The sequence below is a fragment of the Ictalurus furcatus genome, chromosome 9 (assembly GCF_023375685.1).
Source record: "Ictalurus furcatus strain D&B chromosome 9, Billie_1.0, whole genome shotgun sequence".
Lineage (NCBI taxonomy): Eukaryota > Metazoa > Chordata > Actinopteri > Siluriformes > Ictaluridae > Ictalurus > Ictalurus furcatus.
This window is the reverse complement of record NC_071263.1, coordinates 11,669,029-11,691,446: the sequence shown is the minus strand read 5'-3', so window position 1 is coordinate 11,691,446 and position 22,418 is coordinate 11,669,029. Positions and strand designations below refer to the sequence as shown.

Here is a 22,418-nt window from a genome sequence, read left to right as displayed (position 1 = left end):
AGCCTTATAGTGTAACATTTGTAATCATTGTACATCTTGGCAAAGTAAAGATACTTTGCCAGTATGAAGCAGTAAATATTTGTAGTAGCATTGTTTTGCTTTTTTTTTTTTTTTTTTTTTTTTAGACCATCCTGCATTTCACTCAGATTTGGTCTCAGCTTTGGTATATTATTATATCATATTGGTCTTATTTCATTGTAAAAGAAAAGTAACCAGGATACATATGTTTTGGTGTTGAATGTCCTAGATGCTGTGTTTGACTCTGGAACAGATAGCTCCTCTCCAACTTTCAGCAGTACCGGAGAAGATATTGAGGAAATGTTGATGCCTACACGTCCACGTACTACTGATGACCTATTTGCAGCCATCCACAGGCATCCCAAGTCTTATATTTTCTTTTTTTTTAAGATTAAAAAAAAGATTTGGATACAGCATTAGCTCATACATTTAATGGGTTTTGAATTGAAATAGACTGGCAAATAACTGTTACTGACTGGTGGTTTCCCTGTGTTGTCTGAATAGGGCTGTGGATTATACCTATAAAATGTAAGTACTCCTCACTGCAGAACCAAATGTCCCGGTTCCATTCCCTGGACTTTTCGTTCTGCAGCAAGGACTAACCTATGAAAAACCAGTAGTTCCTGGGATAAATACATTCATAGTGCTTTTCCCCTCTATACACTCAACCTAGGACCTAAAGCTGTGCAGTCTTATTATGTGTTTTTAATAGTTAAAAACATGATTATATACCTTCTTTAAAATGCTTCCTCGAGGGCTCTTAAGTATTCTTGGCTTCGTAAAGGCATTCCACTTGGAACTGATAATGGAAAACCATCATAACAATCTGTTAAGTTGCAATTCTTTATCATCCCACAGGTCAAAGAGGAAGGTTCTGGGGCGTTGCGAGTCTGAGGATGAACACTCCCGTGTTTTCATTACCTCGCCACCAATCACACCTACAAGTTCCAGCCCCAGCATGACTTGGATGCCCCGTCAGAGCAGCTACATCCAGCGTAGGCTGCGCCGTTCCACCACCAGCAACGACAGCTTCAAAGCCCTGCTCCTGAAGAAGGGTAGCCGCTCAGAGCCTGGTTTCCGAATGTCTGCAACGGAGATGTTAAAATGCACTGACCCTCGGCTACAGAGATCCAATGCAGAGGCCCCAAATCCCTTTTCAGCTCAGTGCACCTCCCCAGGGAGAAGCAGGAAAGCATCCGAGGAGTGGGCACGTACAGAAGGTGCCTTGCCTCGTCTTTCGCCCTCACTAACACACTCCAAATATGGGCGCTCCAGTACTCCACCTTGTGCTGCTAGCAGCCGGTATAACTCCCGCAATCGCATCCCTAGTGGGCCCATGACTGTGATATGCGAGAGGGAAGGGGAACTGACCGAGTCAATAGATTGCTGCAACATTCCTTTCCCTGTGTCACTGTCCTCCAGTGGCTCAGTGTGCGCTCAGGGCAGCACTTAGACCAAAACTGTTCTAACCAACATGGAGCTTCATTTCATCAACTAACAACCAAAGAAAAATGGTTGTTCATCCACTCACTACAGAGCACTAAATTCTTGCTCGCTGCACACGCTTGTACTGGCCCACTGTAGCCGAAGAGAGGTATGGGAAAGGGGAAGTGGATTCTACCACTTTATTTTCATTCTTCTCCATAGGAAGCCTTTTAAATATCACATGCAATTTCACTGCCTCACAAAATATATCCTGAGGATTACTGTTTTTTTTTTCCATCTGTCTTCTCTTTTTGCAGGTTAGGAAATGCAGGATAAATGTAAGTTTCCTTTTGGCATGATAAGAAGGAAGGATTTAGCTGAAATGAGAGGTTTTTTTTTTTTTTTTAGATGGCTTGTTCATGGTTAATGGATATATCTTGACCCAATCAAGCTTGTGCTAGAAATAAAATAACAGCACATCCTACCAACATAAAATGCAAGTTTAAAAAGGTTTGGGTCAGAAGCGAAATGATACGTTTGGGAGGGTCTAACCATGAGAACACAAATAGCTGTTATAGTGAAGTTGTTGAGGAAAGTATATGGAGATGTGTATCTGCAAAATCAGATAAAATAAGAGTTTTTGGAGGTATTTAGAAAGACTGAATGCAACAATGTAGATTTGCACTACATTTCAAATGCTAATTTCTATTGTGTCCAACAATTTTCAGTGCATAAAAAATGTTTTGAATGGGCACATGTTCAACAAACATTTTACCAAAAAAAACGAAAGGTAAAATATCACTAAGTACTCTAATCTTCTGTACTTTACCAGTATGAAAACTATACAGGTGCTGAAAGCTCAATATCATAAATGGTGCATACTCTGACTGCTTAGGTTAAAACAAATATATTGCTAGTACTAGCGCTCAGTGAAAATTTCTATACTTTTGTATTAATGTTGCTTCAGAGGTACTGTGTAGTATGGAAACTTTGAAGTGCAAAAGAAATTAACAAAAACCACAGCAGGATCACAAAGAACACAAATGCAAAAGAAATAAAGACAATTCCAAAAACAATATGGAATGCACAAGCACAACAAATGGAAAGACCCAACTGCAAATCCAAGAACATAAGTTCAAAGAAAGAAAACACAACAGCAAATCTGAAAAGCCTATCTAAAACCACAAACAAATCTGAAGACACAATAGTAACTCAGGAAACAACAGCAGAAATTCTTTAAAAAAAAAAATAAAAAAAAAATCAAGAGCTCTCTCACCAAAAAAGATAGGAAAATAAAAAGTACTGCTTAATCACTCATCATTGACTTGTGTGCATCGATCAGAGTGATCAAATATAAGAGTAAATTATTTGGTCACCTTCTGACAGATGCACTTATTGGTGACAGTATTAGATTATATGGCTGTCCTTTTATTCATCTTCAATAACTACTTTATTCTGGTCACATACACACCTAGGGCATGTTTTCAGGTGGTGGGAGAAAACTGGAAATCCTGGAGGAATCACAGAGTCATCGGGAGAACATGTTAAACTCCACACAGACAGGAACCTGACAGTAACTCACTGCACCAACATGAAACTCTCTTATGAAAGCACTTGAAGGAAATAAGCACCAATATAATAAGTGCATCGACAGAAATGCCCAAATCTTTTACACTGATATTAGTTTTCAGTTAGCTTTTCTGATTTGAGGACTGACTCGCTCTTTTTTTGGAGGATTTGCCACTATGATTAATTATTATTATTATTATTATTTTTATTTTTTTTTGATGCAGTGGTATTACATTGCTAATTTATTTTGCACTTCATGGCTTTCACTTTAGATTAGGGGTCCGGGATCCTACGGCTCGTGAGCCATATATAGCTATTTCAGTGATAAAATAATACATAACATAAATAATAAATAAAAATAAAAACAATCCTGAAAGCCAGTGTGTCAATACAATTTAAACTTTACATATTTAAAAATATTACATAATTCATAATTGATGCCCATTGTCGTGTACACACCAACCACAAGAAGCTTAAATTTCACTGGACAAAGAGGAGCAGAGTGGTAATTTTCTGGTCTAATTTCATAAATTGGTTGAAAACTACATAGCCATACTGTTTTCCGTTTTTAACAAAGATGAAATGGCTAAAAGTAAAAAAAAAAAATTATTAAAAAAAAAATAAAAAAGACGACAAGTATCATTCCTTCCAGTCTGAATGGACGGATGAATTTGTATATTTGAAAGTCACATTAATGGTAAGTAGTGTTCAATTTGCTCTTACATATGTATTACATCTTATATTGATTTACCATTTGATGAAACTATCATGGTTGGTTAAATGAAGTCCAAGTGCCACCTACTAGGTGAAGTTAGGTCAAGAACACTCAAAATGTGAAATGGCCTTTATTTCATTACCACTTTTTATAATTATGCAATAATAGTAAAGCTAATAACTATAATAATAAGAAAACATATAAAATATGTTAACCTTTCTCTGGCTCTTTAAAGAAAAAAATCATAACCACTTTTTTTTTTTTGCTTTTATGGCTCTGCCAGCTGAGAAGGTTCCTCTGCATTAGAGCATATTCTTTTTGTTCTAGTTCAAGGACTCAAGTTTACCATAACTGCAATAGTCTGAGAGCCGAGAAATTAAAATTGTTGGGGTGAAATCTATGACTAAGTCTTTTCACTGCAATAAAGATTGTTGACCAATTTTCCTGTGATGTTTTACTTGTACAGCAGTGGCCTCAAACTGCATATGAAATTGAGATATAATGTAAATCAAGATGCTAAAATATAATAAAATCTAAATGCATTTTATTGTAATATACATGTAGATTATATTAAAGACCAACCAAATAGGAACATAAAGAGGCAGGATTGAACAGATTTTCTTCCACTGTATTTACAGAAATAACTGATTAAATGAATGAGTCGCTCATTAATAAGTATTGATACCTGAAGATGATCAATCACTGGCTTCACAGTATTTAAGAACAGATTGTGGGTCATTGTCCAAGAGCTTTAAGAGACATTGTCAATATTTCTGCAGTTGGTCAACACAGAAAAGAAGAAATAAATTGTCAGTTATTTAACCCTTTCTAGTCCAATGATGACATCAGATAAGTAAGTTATTATAGTAAGTTATTCATAAAATGATTTAATTACTGACATTTTATAATATTTCATGTCTGCATGCTGTCCCAAAATAACAGTGACACCATATTGCATCACTGGGTGTAGCAAGTCATACAATGCTTTGCATCTTTCAACCCCTTGAATCTCCACACACTAGCCCATAATATTGAAAGGGGAGGCAAATCAATACAGTTAAAAATATATATATATATTAACAAATAAAAACTCAATTTGTGATTACAGAAGTATTCACACTATGACTGTGAAACCCCTAAATAAGTCCTGGTGCAACCAGTTGCCTTCAAAAACCACATAATTAGTTGAATGGAGTTTGTTAGAGAACATATGTAAACAAACATCAAAATCAAAAGCATCCAAAAGACCAAGAAGCTGAGGATAAAGTTCAGGAAAAGTATCAATCAGTGTTTGGTCATGTAAAAACCCAAAGATTTGAACATCAAAGTGAATGCAAAGTTAATGGCACAACCATAACTCTGACTTTTGATGGATGACCTCCTTTAGGCAGTGACCAGGTTAAGAGGGCATTAGTCAGAGACATGCTTCACTGTGGGGGATGGTGTACTCAGGGTGTTGAGCAGTGTTGGCTTTCCACCAACTCCAAATGGGATTTCATATAGCAGTCCACTTGTCCATGAAGGCCAGCTTTGTAGACACTACGTCTCCCATTTTAGCTGTGGCTCTCTACAGCTCCTTCAGTTTTACCCTTGGCCCCTTCTCTCAATAAATTCCCTCCTTACCCAGGACTGGGGACGCATCGGAGCTTATACAAGTGTACTATATTCTTCAATCAAAGAGTGTCCACATTCTTTATCTCACTTTCCAACTGAAATTTGTCAGCATAATTTTTCAAGTTTTTCTTTTCTATTATCACAAGCTGGTTCAGGAAGGAAACCAGCTAACAGCAAATAGGTGGGGGAAATTATTTTCCAGTGTAATAACCACTACAGTATACATATACCATATTATACTGATATTCACAAAGAATTTTATCCTATTTTTTGCGTGCTTGTGTTCACTATACACAAAATAATACAGTATACACTTTTATAACCCATCTTTGTACACCGTACAGGAGCAGACAGCCTTAATGATAACTTCATTCAGCTGAATTAACTATATTTATCTCCTCAAGCTACTGGAAATCAATTTTGCATTTATGACATCCCAATACTGACTTTTTAAATTCTTTTCAATCAGATTTATCCATCCAACCATTTTCTGTACCGCTTATCTTGCACAGGATCACCAGGGAGCCTGAAGCCTATCCCAGGGGACTTGGGATACCCTGTACAGGGTGCCAACCCATGGCAGGGCACAATCTCACGCACACTCACACACCCAACTCACACACTGCGGACAATTTGGAAATGCCAAATCAGCCTACAACGCATGTCTTTGGGCTGGGGGAGGAAACTGGAGTACCTGGAGGAAACCCCTGAAGCATGGGGAGAACATGTAAACTCCTCGTACACAGGGCAGAGGTGGAAATCGAACCCCCAACCCTGAAGGTGAGAGGCAAACATGCTAATCACTATGCCCTCCCAAGTTGAGTGAGTGAGCCACTACAGAAACGATTCACAAGAGTGAATATTGAAAACTGTCTGCAACTGAATCTTGCCAGTAATTTGAAATGCACTAGAATGATGGATTGCCTTCATGTAGAAGCTTAACCACACCGATATTCAATAAAAGTACAAAACCTGTTTAAATTATATTATAAAAATCAAAAAGAGGGAGTGGAAAACAATTCACAATACACAGCAATTACCAAATGATCACAATGACTCTTATTTATTAGAACCAACTGTACAAAAATATCAGTATCCTCAGTAGTAAAAACAGTAGAACAATTTGCATTTGATTAGTTATGCAATAACATCCATCCATTGTCCCAATGTAATCTGATCTTTATTCATAAAGGCACATGTGGCAAAGCTAATGCGAAAAAACTCCCCACATACTATTTTCAAGTACATCTTGAAAACATAAAACAATTACATTGTTGTACATTTTGTGTTCTGTTCATGTCTACCAGTAGCTCATGTGAAAAGAAAAAAAAACAAAAAAAAAAACATGCAATCTATAGTATTGTGATGTGAATAAATGATGTGAATAAATGCATAACATGTCATTTAAAGTAGAATTAAAGTAAAGTAAAAGGTGCATAAAGTGGGAAGAAGCTACTGGCAGTAGAACATCACTTAACACTCCTTCTAAAAACACTAGCAGCAAGCATGACAACAGGTAACTTAAGGTCTTTATGTTAGCTTTAGTCTGATTGTGTAAGCGCACTGCTAAATATATTTAAAGAAAACCCGTCAATCAATACAAACCAACCATGAACCCGTAATCTATATGGATATAATAACCAACCCAAAAATATGACCCACTTAATTCTTTAAACAGTAACAAATAAGTACAGTAAGACTAACAATGCTGGCTTATAAATTAAAAAAAAAATGAATAAAAGAAAGGAAATCCTTTATGTTGGAGTCTGGCATACAGGGATCCTTAAATCCCAAAGCCCTTTACGTGCTCAGTTAAGGGAGACGAAGTTGGCAGGAAAAATGCCCACCTGTCCTCTCAGCTCTCCCTCCCACCAGTCGTACTGCGAGTCGGTCTTTGTGACGACGGTGATGCGATCACCAACAGCAAAGCTCAGATCACCGGGCTGTTGCCCAGTGAATGCATGCAGGGCCGTGACTACAGGAGCGCCACCTGATGCTTCGTCTGTATACAGGGTTAAGACAAGCAAGAGCAAGCAAGCGGGAGGGACAAGTTAAAGAGCAAGCAGGTCAATGAGCACAAAACTTTACTAGATTATATACTGGGAAAACCACTTCAATTCAGTTTTATATTGTATAGCACATATTTAATGTCACCATGCAGGTTTGTGGAACTCCAGATTTAGATCTTTAGTGAGAAAAGAATTAATTCGACTACTGAAATTTGTTTCTGATGTAAGCCAGTTCCATCAGCTCAAAACCTCATCCTAGTAACCGACCTGGAAGTTTGAAAATTAGTAGCGATTGCCATGTTGTTTAGAAGTAGCACTACGACAAACTAAAGAATCTTTACAGACTGACATGCTTCCAACTGAATTAACAATTTCTTTTGATTTCCTTGACTTACATATGTCTAAGGGTGATCTTTGCTTCAAAAAAACCCAACCATTCACTATAAATTCTTATTTATATCGTGTACATCAGCATGCTTGTCGAACTGTTATACTTGACTAAGGTTATATTCATCCATCCATCCGCTTATCCTCTTCAGGGTCACGGGGAACCTGGAGCCATGGGGCACAAGGCGGGGTACACCCTGGACAGGGTGCCAATCCATCGCAGGGCACAATCACAAACACATTCACACACTACGGACACTTTTGACATTCCAATCAGCCTACCATGCATGTCTTTGGACTGGGGGAGGAAACCGGAGCACCCGGAGGAAACCCCCGCAGCACGGGAAGAAAATGCAAACTCCGCACACACAGGGCCATGGCGGGAATTGAACCCCACACCCTGGAGGTGTGAGGCGAACGTGCCAACCACTAAGCCATCGTGCCCAGGTTATATTCATTCAAATTTTTTTTATATTATATTATATTATATTATATTATATTATATTATATTATATAATATAAAATGAATTAATATATAAAAAAATGAATGAATATATTTTATTTATATATATATATATATATATATATATATATATATATATATATATATATATATATATATAATTTTTTTTTTCTTTTTTCCAAATATACAATTCAGGATGATGTAAGGTTACCAACCACACCACACTAGAGGGCAGTGTAACATGACATTTACAGTCCCCTCTGAAAGTACTGGAAAGGCAAGACCAATTCTTTTGTTTTTGCTATACACTGAACACATTTGGGTTGAGATCAAAAGATGAATATGAAACCATAGATAAGAATTTTAGCTTTCATTTACTGATATTTACATCTAGATGTGTTAAAGTCTGAGACCACACTGAAAATCTGGACGAGTGACCAAAGAAAGCAAGAGAAATGACAATGTACAATCTTGCATGCAGTTTTTGCCGGTACATGTACTGAAATCTCCTGACTCCTAACCCTCAGGCGGCCCCAAATCCAAGTCAGGCTGGTTTTTACTTTTGCTCGTTTTTCTATTAAAAAAATTAACACCTTTAAATGCTTATAAAATAACTGTCTAATCCAGGCATTAATTCCTTTTACAACAAGTGCAAGACACAACAAGCCACAGAGTTTGACAGGAACATAATCCAGAGTTTTTCACATCTGTCAGGTTGATGTGTTTTGGCAGAGCGATGACATTTGAGTTCTGCAGCTTTCTCTTTGTCCACGCAACATCTAAAAAGTGACAGCTCAAGAAAAGGAGGGGTGTTATGTTATCCCTTATGTCTACGTCAATGAGTCAGATTGGAATTAACAAAAGCTAAGAGCAATCACACAACAGTAGTATGTTTTTTAAGCAACCACACGTCAATCATGGGCATTCAGTGGTAAATGGGGAGCAGGAGTGTTAAAAAGTAAGATTGGGGCCATGAGGCCACAAACATCTCTGGTCATGAAGTTTTGGAGGTCTCCTCTTAACTATCATTATATCAGGATTGTATAAGATTCATCATCCCTTAAACTGACAGACTAGCAATATAACATACAGCGGATACATTTTTACAGCTACAAGATAAGATACATTATTTATATTATAATAGGCATTATATTTTGCTGAGATGCAACTTTTCACAGCATGTGGCCTCTAATCTTCTCTACTCACAGTGATTTTTAGTGTTGAGAACACCGGATGTTTCTTAATCTACAAGTATGTTACTATACACCACACAGTTCATGATGATGCACCAGCTAAAGCAGGGACAATGAAGCATCCATTGGCTGCATACCAAAAGATAGTCAGTACTCACCACTTTTTTTGATTAAAACAATCAGAAAACATCACGACACCAAGCTCACCTAATTCCTAACATTAATGCACTTTCATACTTTTTCCCACCAGGCCTGAGTCATAATCCAGAAGTCTTCTGCTTTACGTAAAAGATGTGAGAATTACTGTTTTGTGGCATGCTCTTCTCAATAAGCCTAACTAATGTGTCTGAATCAGAGATAAAAATAACAGAAATTAACTACAATTACATCTACACCAATTAAGAAAGTAAAGAGGGGGGAAATGAGCTAGACCAGGAAATTGTTCTAATAATAACAACAGATTGAGGCTCACATTAGAACAAGTGCTTGCTAAAATGCACATATTAATTCAATCAACTGCATAGTCTAATGCAGATGAATGACAATTATACAAGGAGACGTCTATCCACCCTATGACTAAACAGCTGAGTGTGTGATGACTAAAACATCCCTCTATCCATTTTCTGTACCGCTTATCTTATACAGGGTAACAGGGGATACTGGAGCCCATCCCAGGGGACTTGGAGCACAAGACACAATCACACACACGCATTCACACACTACGGACAATCTGGAAATGCCAATCAGCCTACAACACATGTCTTTGGACTGGGGGAGGATACCGGAGTACACGGAGGAAACCCCTAAGCATGGGGAGAACATGGAGACTCAGGAACGAGTGCAAAGGCAGGAACATGCAAAGACAGGAATCGAATTCCCAACCCTGGAGGTGTCAGGCAAACATGCTAACCACAAAGCCATCATGCCCCCCCTGACTAAAACATAGTGAGGTATAGTATAAGGACTGCCATTCATTTAGTTAATTCTGCAGGTAAATACAATAAAAATTCATGACAAATAAGCAAAATTCAGTCCAAAATCAAGAATTTAATCAGCTTTACACTGAATGATTTTCTGCCTAATTCTGTCACAGGAAATATCTTCCGATGTGAGGCGGCTGTGGCTCAGGTGGTAGAGTGGGTTGGCGGTTCGATTCCTGGCCCAAATGTCTCCACATGCTGAAGTGTCCTTGGGCAAGACCCAAAGTTGCTCCCGATGGCAAGCTAGCCTTGAATGACAGCTCTGCTACCATTGGTGTGTGAGTGGATGGGTGTACGAGAAACAGTGCAAAGCACTTTGTAGAACCGCTGAGGTTACAATTATTAATAAATAAATAAATAAATAAATAAATAAATAAGTAAGTAAGTAAGTAAGTGTTATATAAGTACAGATCATTTACCATCTTTGGTCACAAGCTGATTTCAGTGGTCTTAGAGTGCATAATGCAGTATGCTCACCAGCAGCTGAGTTAGTAACACTGTACCCAACATCAAAGTTCTGGTGGTAATTTTTGCTTAGAATCAGAGTGTGACCATGGCTACGATGCTCATCCAAAAGCCACAAATATTGTAGTGATTATGGCGATATGTAAACCAAACATGCTAACTGACAGAAAAATATCTGTATTACCTCAAGCTCACTTTAAAGAATGTTTCTATTTATGCAACCTGGTTTTTTTTGCATGAGCCCTGATCACGCTCACTGAAGACGTGGTCATTTTCTTTAATCACAAGTCTACTATGAGAAGACCTTCAAAATATAATCTGACACGGAGAACAATTTATTGCAAAATTGTCTCTGTTGTAGAATTCTGCCAAGATTTTATTGGAATCATAAAATGTGTACAATGTGACAAGTAATAATCTTAAAAGACCACTATAATCACATAGTTGAAACCTGGCCTATCCTTCAATTACAACTGCATGCACAAGCATGTACAACACATGCGAAAAGGCAAAAATAGTTTCATGTACTAGGATTTATTGTCAATTTTTTTTTTTTGCATTAATGTATGTGCTTTCAGGTATGAGCTATGTACGTGTATGTGCGAGGAGACGTAGGGTGAAACTTGGGAGAAGTGAACAATCTCTGTATTTTGGATAGAATTCTGGAAAGACCATTTGGTCTGGACAACCAGCACTTCCTATCTTTGAGACAAGAAGCCCTGGGAAACTCTCCTGACACAGACAGAGATGTTAGAGGTTTTCCCTTCCTCTGCCGACTGTACCTTTAAGAAGCTGGAGCAATAATCAACGCTCATCCCATTAACCATCCACTCATATACTATGTACACAAGATAATGACAGAGGTGAGATGTTACATAATGATAGTATATGTTGTCTGGTGGGATGATGATGTCTTTGTGTAAATATACATACAAATCGATATGTTCTAGATAATGAGATCTACTTGGAACTTGACTTGAGATTCATTCATCTTCAATAACTGCTCCTGGTCAGGATCTCAATGGATCCATCACAGGGTACCATATAGACATGCTCATTCACATCTGTGGTCAATTCAGAGTAGCTAATCCACTTACCAGCATGCTTTTTTGTGAGATGAGAGGACACTTAACGTGGCAACGGGATTAACCTTAATGGTAGAAGTATTTGACGACAAACTGATTTATAGTCTTGTTTACTGCTTACACACCAAACACTTTTGTTTCTTAAAACTATAAAACCTACGTTCTGGGACATCTGGAAGGAAATCAAAAGCCTAAACGGAAGGGAAACCAATGTTGCCTAAATAGTTGCAGCCCCATGAAGATAATGGGATCAGCAAATATACTCCATAAAAGCATAGTGAACTTGTTTTTCTAGGTCTGCTTTCCTCCCCATTTAGGCAACACGTTGGCAGTTAAATGTTGTGACATTGGTGTTAATGTGGGAGCACGCTGTCCCAGCCCTGTACTCAGACACCCACTAGCTATTGGCCAGCAATCTGTCATTTTCCCCCTGCGCTAATGATACTGTCGTCCCTTTGTGGGAAAGAACGCAGACGTCTGCTGACATGACAAACAGCGTGAAGAAGAGATGGGAAAGAAGCCAGGCCCTGGCTCATCCCCTCTGCTTAAATTTTGAAGCAAGTTGAGTACTGTAGTGTCTCTCAGAAACGAGCGCAAGCAAGGCTGCTTCACATGTACATTGTTATTTAATCCTGTAATTAAACTGTAAATGTTGGCCTTTGTGCATATATTATATTATATATATATATATATATATATATATATATATATATATATATATATAAAAAACACACTTTTTCATAACCTATTTTAAATTTTTACACAGGGTGCCAATAAATCTGGACCTTAACTTGACAACGAAATGGGATAATTTCCTGATCTGATTAACAGTTATTATTTTACTAAAAACATACCTAGGATTTTATGTTCTCTGGTAATTCTAATCAAACACAATGGAGTTCTCTCACCTGAGTTTTGAGATCCCCAGCTGCGGGACAAACTGGGATAGAGCCCTGGCTTCTTTTCTGTAAAAAAAGGTTGCGGATAAAGATTTTAACTATTAATCATTTTAATACTGTTTGAATAAAATGCTAAAATCATGAACAAATTACTTAGTTCATCATGATCCAATCACTAAGCCAAAAGTGGGCATTTCTTTTTTGATAAGAAAGACACTATTGCCAAAAGAAGTTCAAAAGAATTTCATTTGTTTCAGTCCTACTTAAGCCTCGTACCTTCAGCCTTTGGAGTGAAGGAAGAAGCTGATCTCTGGGTTAGGGGCGCTGGTCTACATGGGGCTAGACTCTGAAAGAATGAAGACACCACAAAGCAGTATGTACAATGCTGCGAAAAAAATATTTTTTACATTTAAATTTTTGTGAATCTCTCATACTAAATAGTTTTAGATCTTTAAATGAAGTACATAACATAAAACAAAGGCAACCTGAGTAAACAATACAGTTTTATTTTTAAATTTATTTTATTGAAGCACAAAAAAAAAAAAAAAAAAAAAAAAAAAAAGTTATCCAACACCTATCACCCATGTGTAAAACTAATTATCCCCTTAAAATCTGGTTGTTCCACCTTTAGCAGCAATAACTACAACCAGATGCATCTGATAACTGGAGATCAGTCTTTCACTTACTTCTAGGACTAGGACTTGCCTCTATGATTTGGATCCTTGTCTCGCTGCATAATTGCGAATGAGTTTCAACTAACAGACTGAAGACCTCCTGTAGGATTTTATTGTAGAAAGCAGAATTCATGTTTCCCTCAATTATTGAAACTTGCCCAGGCCCTGAAGCAGCAAAGCATCCCCACACCATCACACCTCCACCACCATGCTTGACCGTAGGTATGATGTTCTTTTTGTGGAATTTGATGCTTGGTTTATGCCAAATGTAACTGAACCCTTGTCTTCCAAATAGTTTCACTTTCGACTCATCAGTCCACAGAACATTCTCCAAAAAGGTTTGAGGATCATCAAGGTGTGTTTTGGCAAAATTCAGACGAGCCTTAATGTTCTTCTGGGTTAGCAGTGGTTTTCACCTCGCCATCCTTCCATGGATGCCCTTTTTGCCTAGTGTCTTTCTGATAGTGGAGTCATGAACAGTGACCTTTATTGATGCAAGAGAGGCCTATAATTCCTTTGATGTTGTCATTGGCGCTTTTGTGACTCCCTGGATGAGTAGTCACTGTGCTCTTGGAGGAATTTTTGAAGGTTGGCCACTTCTGGGAAGGTTCACTACTGTGCAGAGTTTTTTTTTTTTTTTTTGGAGATTGGAGATTATGGCTCTCACTGTGGTTCTTTGGAGTTCCCGAGCCTTTGAAATAATCTTGTAACCCTTCCCAGTCTGATGTATTTCAATCATCATCTTCCACATAATTTCTGGAATTTCTTTCAATTTTGGCATAGTGCGTTACTGGCTAAGACCTTTTATCCAACTACATGCTGTTGAAAGAGTTCTATTTAAGTGTTGATTTGATTGAAGAGGATTTGCAGTAATCGGGCCTGGTTGTGTCTAGTCCAGCTGAACCCCATTATGAATGCAGTTTCATAGGTTTGGAGAATTAGTAACTACGGGGACAAATACATTTTCACATAGGCCCAGTTGGTATTGGATAACTTTCTTGGTTCAATAAATAACATTATCATTTAACAACTGTATTTTGTATTTATTCAGGTTGCCTTTGTTTTATCTTAGATTTTGTTTTAATTTCTGAAACAATTTAGTATGAAATATAAACAGAAGAATTCAGGTTGGGGCAAATACTTTTTCACAGCACTGTACGTCAGAGGTCCTATAAAACTACACTCACTGGTAACAATGCACAAGATTAACGACATCAATAATAACACAATTAAGTCATAGTTTTTATTGCATTGCACCACTGTCATTTGCCATAAAGCTGCACCAAAACAAAATCCTGAAGTTCTAAAAGAACTAATGAACAGCTCAGTTTAACTTTAACACATGCCATTGTTTGTTCCTCAGAGGGTACAGTGGGTATAAAAAGTCTACACACCCCTGTTAAAATTGCAGGTTTTTGCATTAACTAAAATGAAACCAAGAAATCATGAATTATTTCACCTTTAATGCGATATAGCAACCAACAAAAGATTTAAGGGGGGAGGCGGCACATACAATAACCTGCTTGCATATCCTTCTGAAATGGCACATGTGACTGTGCTCATAATTTAACCAATAACATTCAGACATGTTCCATAGTAATTATTATGCACATCATATATTATCATATTAAACCCAAATAAAGTGCAACTGTTTTTGTAAGATTTTCTTGACATCTCCTTGGTTACATCTGATGGCAGAAGCAATGGTCCCAAAAAGATTTTACAAAGAACATATATGGCATCTTATTGTCAAAAGGTATTGGTAAGGAGAGAGGTACAGAAGCATTTTCTAAAACATTAGATGTACCATGGAACATTGTGATGGCCATTATCAACAAGTGGAGAAAATGGTGCTCCACCATGACACTGAAAACTTATCAGGGAGCCTGACAAGAGATCAATGGCAAAATGAAAGGAGCCACAGAAATATCCGGCAAGTGCTGTTTCTCTCAGATCGTCTTGTATTGTTAAAGTCGACACCAACAGTATCAGTGGGGATGCCTCCACCACAAGTCTAGTCATTCTTGTTACTAATTTGTATGCCAGAAATACTCTTAATATATTTCAAACAGGAAGGCTATTGAAGAAATCTATTTCAGACGTTTGATGTTGCTGTGTGGTCGTAGGTAGACACGAAGTGGCCTTGAGTTCCTAAACATGAACATATATCATGACATACAGGAACAAAGCTATTGAAGTAAAACTATTTCAGACATTTGACTTTGCCTTGACCCTGTTTGGATCAATTCCAAAATCTATGATGAGTTCATATAAATCCTACTAACATTCAACCATTCATTCTGCTAAGATACTGCACAAAAAAGAAACTTGGATGGATAGACAACCTGAAAACAAAATGAAATAAAAACATCCAAGCCATCTAAATTTTGCCATACATTTAAAACGTACATGTGGCAAAACGTTTTATGGTTTGATGATACCAAGACAGAAATATTTCTGCATAATTCCAAAAGATATGTCCAGATCTAAATCCAAGAGAAAACCTGAAGAATAAGTTGAAAAGGGCGTTGTAAAGGAGATCTCGTCATAAGCTGATATGATCTAGGGCATTTTTGCAAGGAAAAGTAGAAGAAAATTGCAAACTAAGATGTGCCAAGTTGTCAGACTCCCACTAAAAAGACAGAGTGCTGTATAATAAGCAAAAGGTGATTTAAAAAAAAAAAGAAGCATTATTTAAGGGGTGTGCACATGTTTGGAACCAGGTCCAACATGATTGACCTTGGTTTCATTTTTTACTTCCCAAAAACCTGTTTCTAAAGCAGTTTTCAGCGACATATCCAACATCCCCCTGAGCAGCGCAATCATTCCAACATGCTTCAAGGCTACTACCATTGTCCGTGCCAAAGAAGTCTTCAGTGTTCTGCCTCAGTAACTACCATCCCGTTGCACTCACATCAATCATCATGAAGTGCTTTGAGAGGTTCATCATGAGACACATCAACACCCTGCTGCCCCCTCACTGGACCTGCTGCACTTCGCGTATCACCCTAACCACTCAACAGAAGAGGCCATCGCCATACTATCCACAGAACCCTTATGAAACATGTTTTTGACAGGAACACTGACCTTCCTATTAGGATTCATATAATTGCTCTGCCAACCACTGCAGTATTGTTCAGTGTAGTCTTGCAAAATAGCATACAGGTCAGAGGCTTCTGGAGGTGGATCCACATCGCCATTGAGAATGGCAGATGCACGAATGTCTTGGGAATAGAACCTTTAAGAAAACAAATGAACATTTTGCAAAAGTACAAATAGTGTCCAATGTATATAATGTAAAATATCACAAATATCCAATTCATAGAAAAATCTTAACAGGACATACTTTCTGTTAGTCTCTTTACGTTCCATCAGGTAGGACCCAACAAGGGAAACTCCAGCATAGAGGCCACGTGACTTGCAGTAGGAGAAGATAGCTGCCATGCTGCGGAAAGCCACGTCCGCCTCCAAATTCCTGTTAAAACTGCTTAGTCAGAGAGGTTTGTTTGTGTGCACGTACTGCATAAAACATATTCAAAGACAACAATCACAGGCTATTCTCACCTAATGACTTGCTGTGACCACTTCAGCTTAATGTTTGAGACTTGCACATGCATGTTGTTATTGTTGTTTTTTTTAAAAAAAAAAAAAAAAAAAAAAAAAAACTATTTCCTATGCACAGATAACCAAAAAAAAAAGAAAAAAAAAAAAGAAAAACCGCTGGAAACAACAACGTATTTAATTAAACTACTGTTTCTTAATGTGGTAAAGTGCTACCTGTCATTATATGTAATTCTCACCAAAAAGAAAAAAAAAAATTGTACATGCTGTGCTTGCTCATGCTTGCTAAAAGCATAAATCACTGTTCATCAATAGGAACTGGTCTCATGAGGCGCCAAAATGGAAATCAACACAATGTAACAGACACCTATATTCATCTCCATTACATAGAGAGAGAGAGAGAGAGAGAGAGAGAGAGAGAGAGAGAGAGAGAGAGAGAGAGAGAGAGAGAGAGAAAGCGAGCACATGTTATTTTATTAATTATAATTATGAAATATTATTTATGAACCTACCAAACAAGTTAAAATTATACAGTGGGGGAAATAAGTATTGAACACGTCAACATATTTTTCAGTAAATATATTTACAATGAGGCTATTCACATGAAATTTTCACCAGACATCAGTATTAACTCAGGAGATCCAGAAATATAAAGAATTCACAACATTAAAGCCCATAAATAAAGTTATGTGTAATAAAGTGGAATGTGACAGGAAAAAAAGTATTAAACACGCTAACTGAAATTTATTTAATATTTAGTAGAGAAGCCTTTGTTTGTAATGACGCTTCAAGATGCTTCCTGTATGAAGAAATTAATCGGCCGCAGTATTCAGGTGGGATTTTGACCCATTCTTATAAACATACTGTCTTTAAATCTTGTTCAATTAGATTTAAGTGAGGTGATTGACTGTGCTATTCTAACAACTTGATACTTTTTCTCTGTAACCAATTAATAGTTTCCTTTGCTGTACGCTTTGGATCGTTGTCCTGTTGGATGGTTCACCCACGTCTCATCATCATCATCATCCTGGTGGATGGCAGCGGATTCTTTTCAAGAATCTCCCGGTAAAGGGCTCCATTCATCGTTCCTTCAATTATATGAAGTCTGCCAGTACCATGCGATGAAAAACAGCCCCACACCATGATGCTTCCACCTCCAAACTTTACTGTTGGCATAGTGTTTTAAGGGTGATGTGCAGTGCCATTTCTTCTTCAAACATGGTGTGTAGTATGACAGCCAAAAAGTTCAATTTTGCTCTCGTCTGACCAGACTACACTCTCCCAGTATTTCATAGGCTTGTCCAAATGAGTTCTAGCAAACTTTAAAAGAGCTTTGACATGCCTTTTCTTTAGTAATTGAGTCTTGCAGGGTGAGCATGAGCAGTGGAGTGCATTGCCTGTTGTTTTCTCTGTGACAACGGTATCTGCTGCCTCCAAGTGTTTCTGGAGCTCTTTCCGAGTGGTCCTTGGCTCTTGGGCTACTCTTCTGATAATTCTTCTGACTCCCTGGTCAGAAATCTTGCGAGGGGCTCCTGTGTGTAGCCGGTTGATGACATTGTGATGTTGCTTCCACTTGCGGATAATGGCCACAGTGGTGCTTACTGGAGGATTCAGAAGTTTTGAAATGCATCAGTATCCGATTCCACAAATATGTTTTCCAACAATAAGGTCGTGACAGTCTTGGGAGAGCTCTTTGCTTTTACCCATCATGAGACGTTTCTTGTGTGAAACCTCGGTAATGAAAAGCTTTTTTATAGACCATCAATTTACTAACCCAGCTGATATTAATTTGCACAGATAGGGAGTATAATTAATTATGGATTTCAGCTGGTTCCTTGCCTTACTTTGCCTTGGAGAACTGCTTTTTCTTAGCGTGTTCAATACTTTTTTCCTGTGCACTCCACTTTATTTCACACAACTTTATTTATGGACTTGATTTATTGAGTTAATACTGATGTCTGGTGAAAATTTCATGTGAATAGCCTCATTGGAAATATATTTACTGAAAAAGATGTTGACGCATGCAATACTTATTTCCCCTCACTGTACCTGTCTAAACTCCCACATGATATACAGTATATGTACCCAATATAAGTATTACTGTCCTTTGGAAATTTATAAATCTCTTCATAACTCATTACAAGTACTAGTTAAAGCCTAATATACATTCCGTCCATTTCCTCTTTACTCTTAAAATAGTAGTTACACCCTTGATTATCGTTACTGTCTGTGCCTTTGCAGATTTGAAAAATGCGCTTATTTTGGCAGGCTGTAAGTGTGTGGACGCACAGAAGCAGGGCTCAGGGTGTGATGTAAAAGTTGAAAGTCAACATTATCAATCATACAAATAAAGCTTAGTGATAATGGACAGTGACAGCAGAGTAGTGACAAGTCACAGCATAGATCATATGAAGCAGAAGAATTCTCTCGACCAGAATCACACTTGTACAGTAATATTAATACTACTACTACTACTACTACTACTACTACTACTACTACTACTAATAATAATAATAGTTAGAGCTCCCTCTGGTTGAGGGAGCACATGCAGCTCATGGACTTCGTAGTGAATTGCACAAGCATTTGTCGTTGACTAAAGGTGTTAATGTAGTACTAAAATAATCAGCCCACCAACAACTGCTTATGGTATTTATTATATAGATAAAATGTTGACAAAGTAATAGCATAAATAAAACTTTTTGCCAATTTTCTATCAACTTTACTATCAAAATATTCTTGTACCTTAGTCATCATTATGCCTCAAATTTATTACACTGCTCTTGCGTGACTGTGGTTAGTGTACGAACTTGTAACTAAGGGAACCAAAGTCTGTTGCAGGGAAGTCCCCGAGTTTAGCCAGAGATTTCATAAGTAGGCAGTCATATGTTATTAAATCAATCAACAATATTCCTTGGTGGTAAATTAGATACTATTCCCTTCTTATCCACTAATAAAATCATCATAGCACATACATATGTCAAATTTATTGTAATAAATCACTCATGATCCAAAAACACCCACCGAACTCCTTGGCTGTTATATCCAACAATCTAATGGCAAGTTTTTGGTGGTGGAGTTACTCTATAAGCAACAACAAAAACAGACACACATGCTATCCATAGCACATCTGAGCATAAATCTAAAGACAAAACTACTGACTAAATAGGTCCCATAGAGTACAGGTTAAACTTTAAGTGAACTATTACTACTACCAATTTTGTCATTTAATTAAAGTGGAATGAAACAAGTTATAGTCACAACTATGCAGACTACTGTACTGTTCAAACTTCAAAATTGTCTCAATTATCTTATATTCATATACCTCAGTCTGATCATTTCCACCCCCTCAAATTTAGGTCACTGGCCAATATGATCCACACAAAAGCTATTAGAACATGAAATAATAAATATTTCTCTTTATTTTTATCCTCAAAATTACACTGTCTCTTGGAATTATTTTTTATTTCACAACATTTTTAATTTCTCATTGCAAAATATTAACATTATGGTACCACAGCCATTATAGTGTTGATTTTGGATTTATGTTTGGGGTCATTATCTAGTTAAAATATTCATTCAACTTGGTACTTGATGGAATTCATAATGCCGCCTATCTTAGCAGGAAGACCGCGTTAAGGATTCACCACCATATTTTATTGTGGCTATCAGGTGCATTTTCTTTGCAGTTCCCACTGTATGGAAAATAGCATGCTGATAGTATGCAGGGAAAAAAAGATTTGTCTCTTGTGACCAAAACACATGATTCCAGGTGTTACTCCAATGACAAAGTTCAGTTACTTCAAAGTGTGAGTTACTCCCATAACGGGTTCCTTTATTCAACTCTTAAAAATAGCTTGTTATCAAGTAGACAGCAAATAGTTGATTTTGAAACTTGACAAACCTAGGATTTAACTAAACTGTGAAGTAGTTTTGTGAAAATTTAAATTCTCTCTGTACCTTATAGTTAAACTATTGCAACTGACAGCAAATTTCATCTCTGAAATGTGATGTGCTTTATCAGTCATTACTTTTACTATCACATGCACGTTTTAAAGGGAGTGTCCCAAACACAATTACAAAACACCTGCCTCAAAATCTCTAGTCAAAAAACTTTGGAAACAAACAATTACAATAATCTGAGTGAGCCATCCAGAACATCAAGTTAAGCACCTGCTTAGCACAAGTCCAAGTGTATTTACTGATGCATTCCAAGAGCTGACTACACTATGTTTCTTTCAGCAATGCTACAGCCTCACTCGTCGATGCAGTCAACATGCTAAAAATGTTTGGCATGGAGAGTGAAGTAATAGCTCCTACCTGCCAAGAGGACCAACAGCCACAGTGAAATTCCCTCCAAATGTGAGGTTTCCCCCTTTGCTAAAAGCTTCCACAGCTCGTTGCTGATTCAAGATGATGACAAAGTCAGAAGCCTAAGGACGAAAAACAATAACAAGTACAAATAAGCTCTAACAATAATAATAATAAAAATAACAAGACATTATACCACATTAAAAAATAAACACTCTCCCAATCCTATTATTCTGCAGCCTCTGCACAACATGTACGTACCTCGTGTATCCACTCTTCACTGTTATTCAACTTCCATTCTATAGAAACTGGGATTCTTAGAGTAAGCATAAGATAACTCACTATTCCTTGCTAAATCATAGTTCCTCCCAATTTTCTTCATTCTCTATTTTTCCTACTCTTGTTCACTGGCAGCTGAGGCATAAATGTTTGTGACGATGCTTTGAGACTGTGTATTTAAATAAATAAATAAATAAATAAATAAATAAATAAATAAACAAACCTGCTATTCCATTCACCTAAAAGAATGGCCCATATTGACCCAATACTTGTTGGGTCCTGAAAACTGGTGTCCATTACATGTAAAAGGAAAATGCAACACTGAAAATACGTAGTGTTGTGTGTGTGCGCACTGTACCCGCAACCTGAAAGCACCCAATGTGAAAAATTAATCAACAATGTCATTTCACACAGGTACTCAGTACACAATGAGTCATCCAATGGTGAAACTGTAGGCCATAAAACAAAGCCAGACTTTCTCTTCCTGGTGCTGACAAATGACCAAATGACCTTTGCAGGAGCACATGTGGATGATTGCATGGGCCAAAGATAGAAGGATCCAGTCATTGTGCTGAAAAATGATGAAGCCAGTTAATGAGCTGCAAATAGCTCTCTATTTAAAGGGCACCAGTGCCAGTATGTATAAAGCTTAGATGAAATCCTCTTACAAAATAGTCTTAGATGTCTACTGAGGACCAAAAAAATCCAAGCTAAAAGCTAAGAGTAAACGGGCATAAACCCTTTAAAAGAGAAATACGAACTGTAATTTAAGTT

The 22,418-nt window shown here is 37.4% G+C and overlaps 2 protein-coding genes across 5 annotated transcripts in view; one reads left to right on the top strand and one right to left on the bottom strand.

Annotated features, from left to right (window-relative positions):
• Window positions 1-4,768, top strand: part of nhsl1a (NHS-like 1a) — a 63,680-nt gene extending 58,912 nt beyond the window's left edge. For 3 of the 4 annotated variants that reach the window (XM_053632054.1, XM_053632055.1, XM_053632056.1), the window contains exons 7-8: window positions 248-374; window positions 877-4,768. In XM_053632054.1, the coding sequence (XP_053488029.1) occupies window positions 248-374; window positions 877-1,471 (722 nt within the window). In that variant the 3' untranslated portion in view covers window positions 1,472-4,768. The remainder of the gene's footprint in view (window positions 1-247; window positions 375-876) is intronic. The other variant, XM_053632057.1, reaches the window with a different exon arrangement.
• A 217-nt stretch (window positions 4,769-4,985) lies between these two features.
• The window catches only part of sh3yl1 (SH3 and SYLF domain containing 1), a 42,798-nt gene continuing 25,365 nt past the window's right edge, over window positions 4,986-22,418 (bottom strand). The window contains exons 5-10 of the mRNA XM_053632058.1: window positions 21,375-21,487; window positions 16,843-16,971; window positions 16,584-16,734; window positions 13,099-13,168; window positions 12,832-12,888; window positions 4,986-7,343 (exon numbers count right to left, since the gene is read on the bottom strand). Of these exons, the coding sequence (XP_053488033.1) occupies window positions 7,150-7,343; window positions 12,832-12,888; window positions 13,099-13,168; window positions 16,584-16,734; window positions 16,843-16,971; window positions 21,375-21,487 (714 nt within the window). The 3' untranslated portion in view covers window positions 4,986-7,149. The remainder of the gene's footprint in view (window positions 7,344-12,831; window positions 12,889-13,098; window positions 13,169-16,583; window positions 16,735-16,842; window positions 16,972-21,374; window positions 21,488-22,418) is intronic.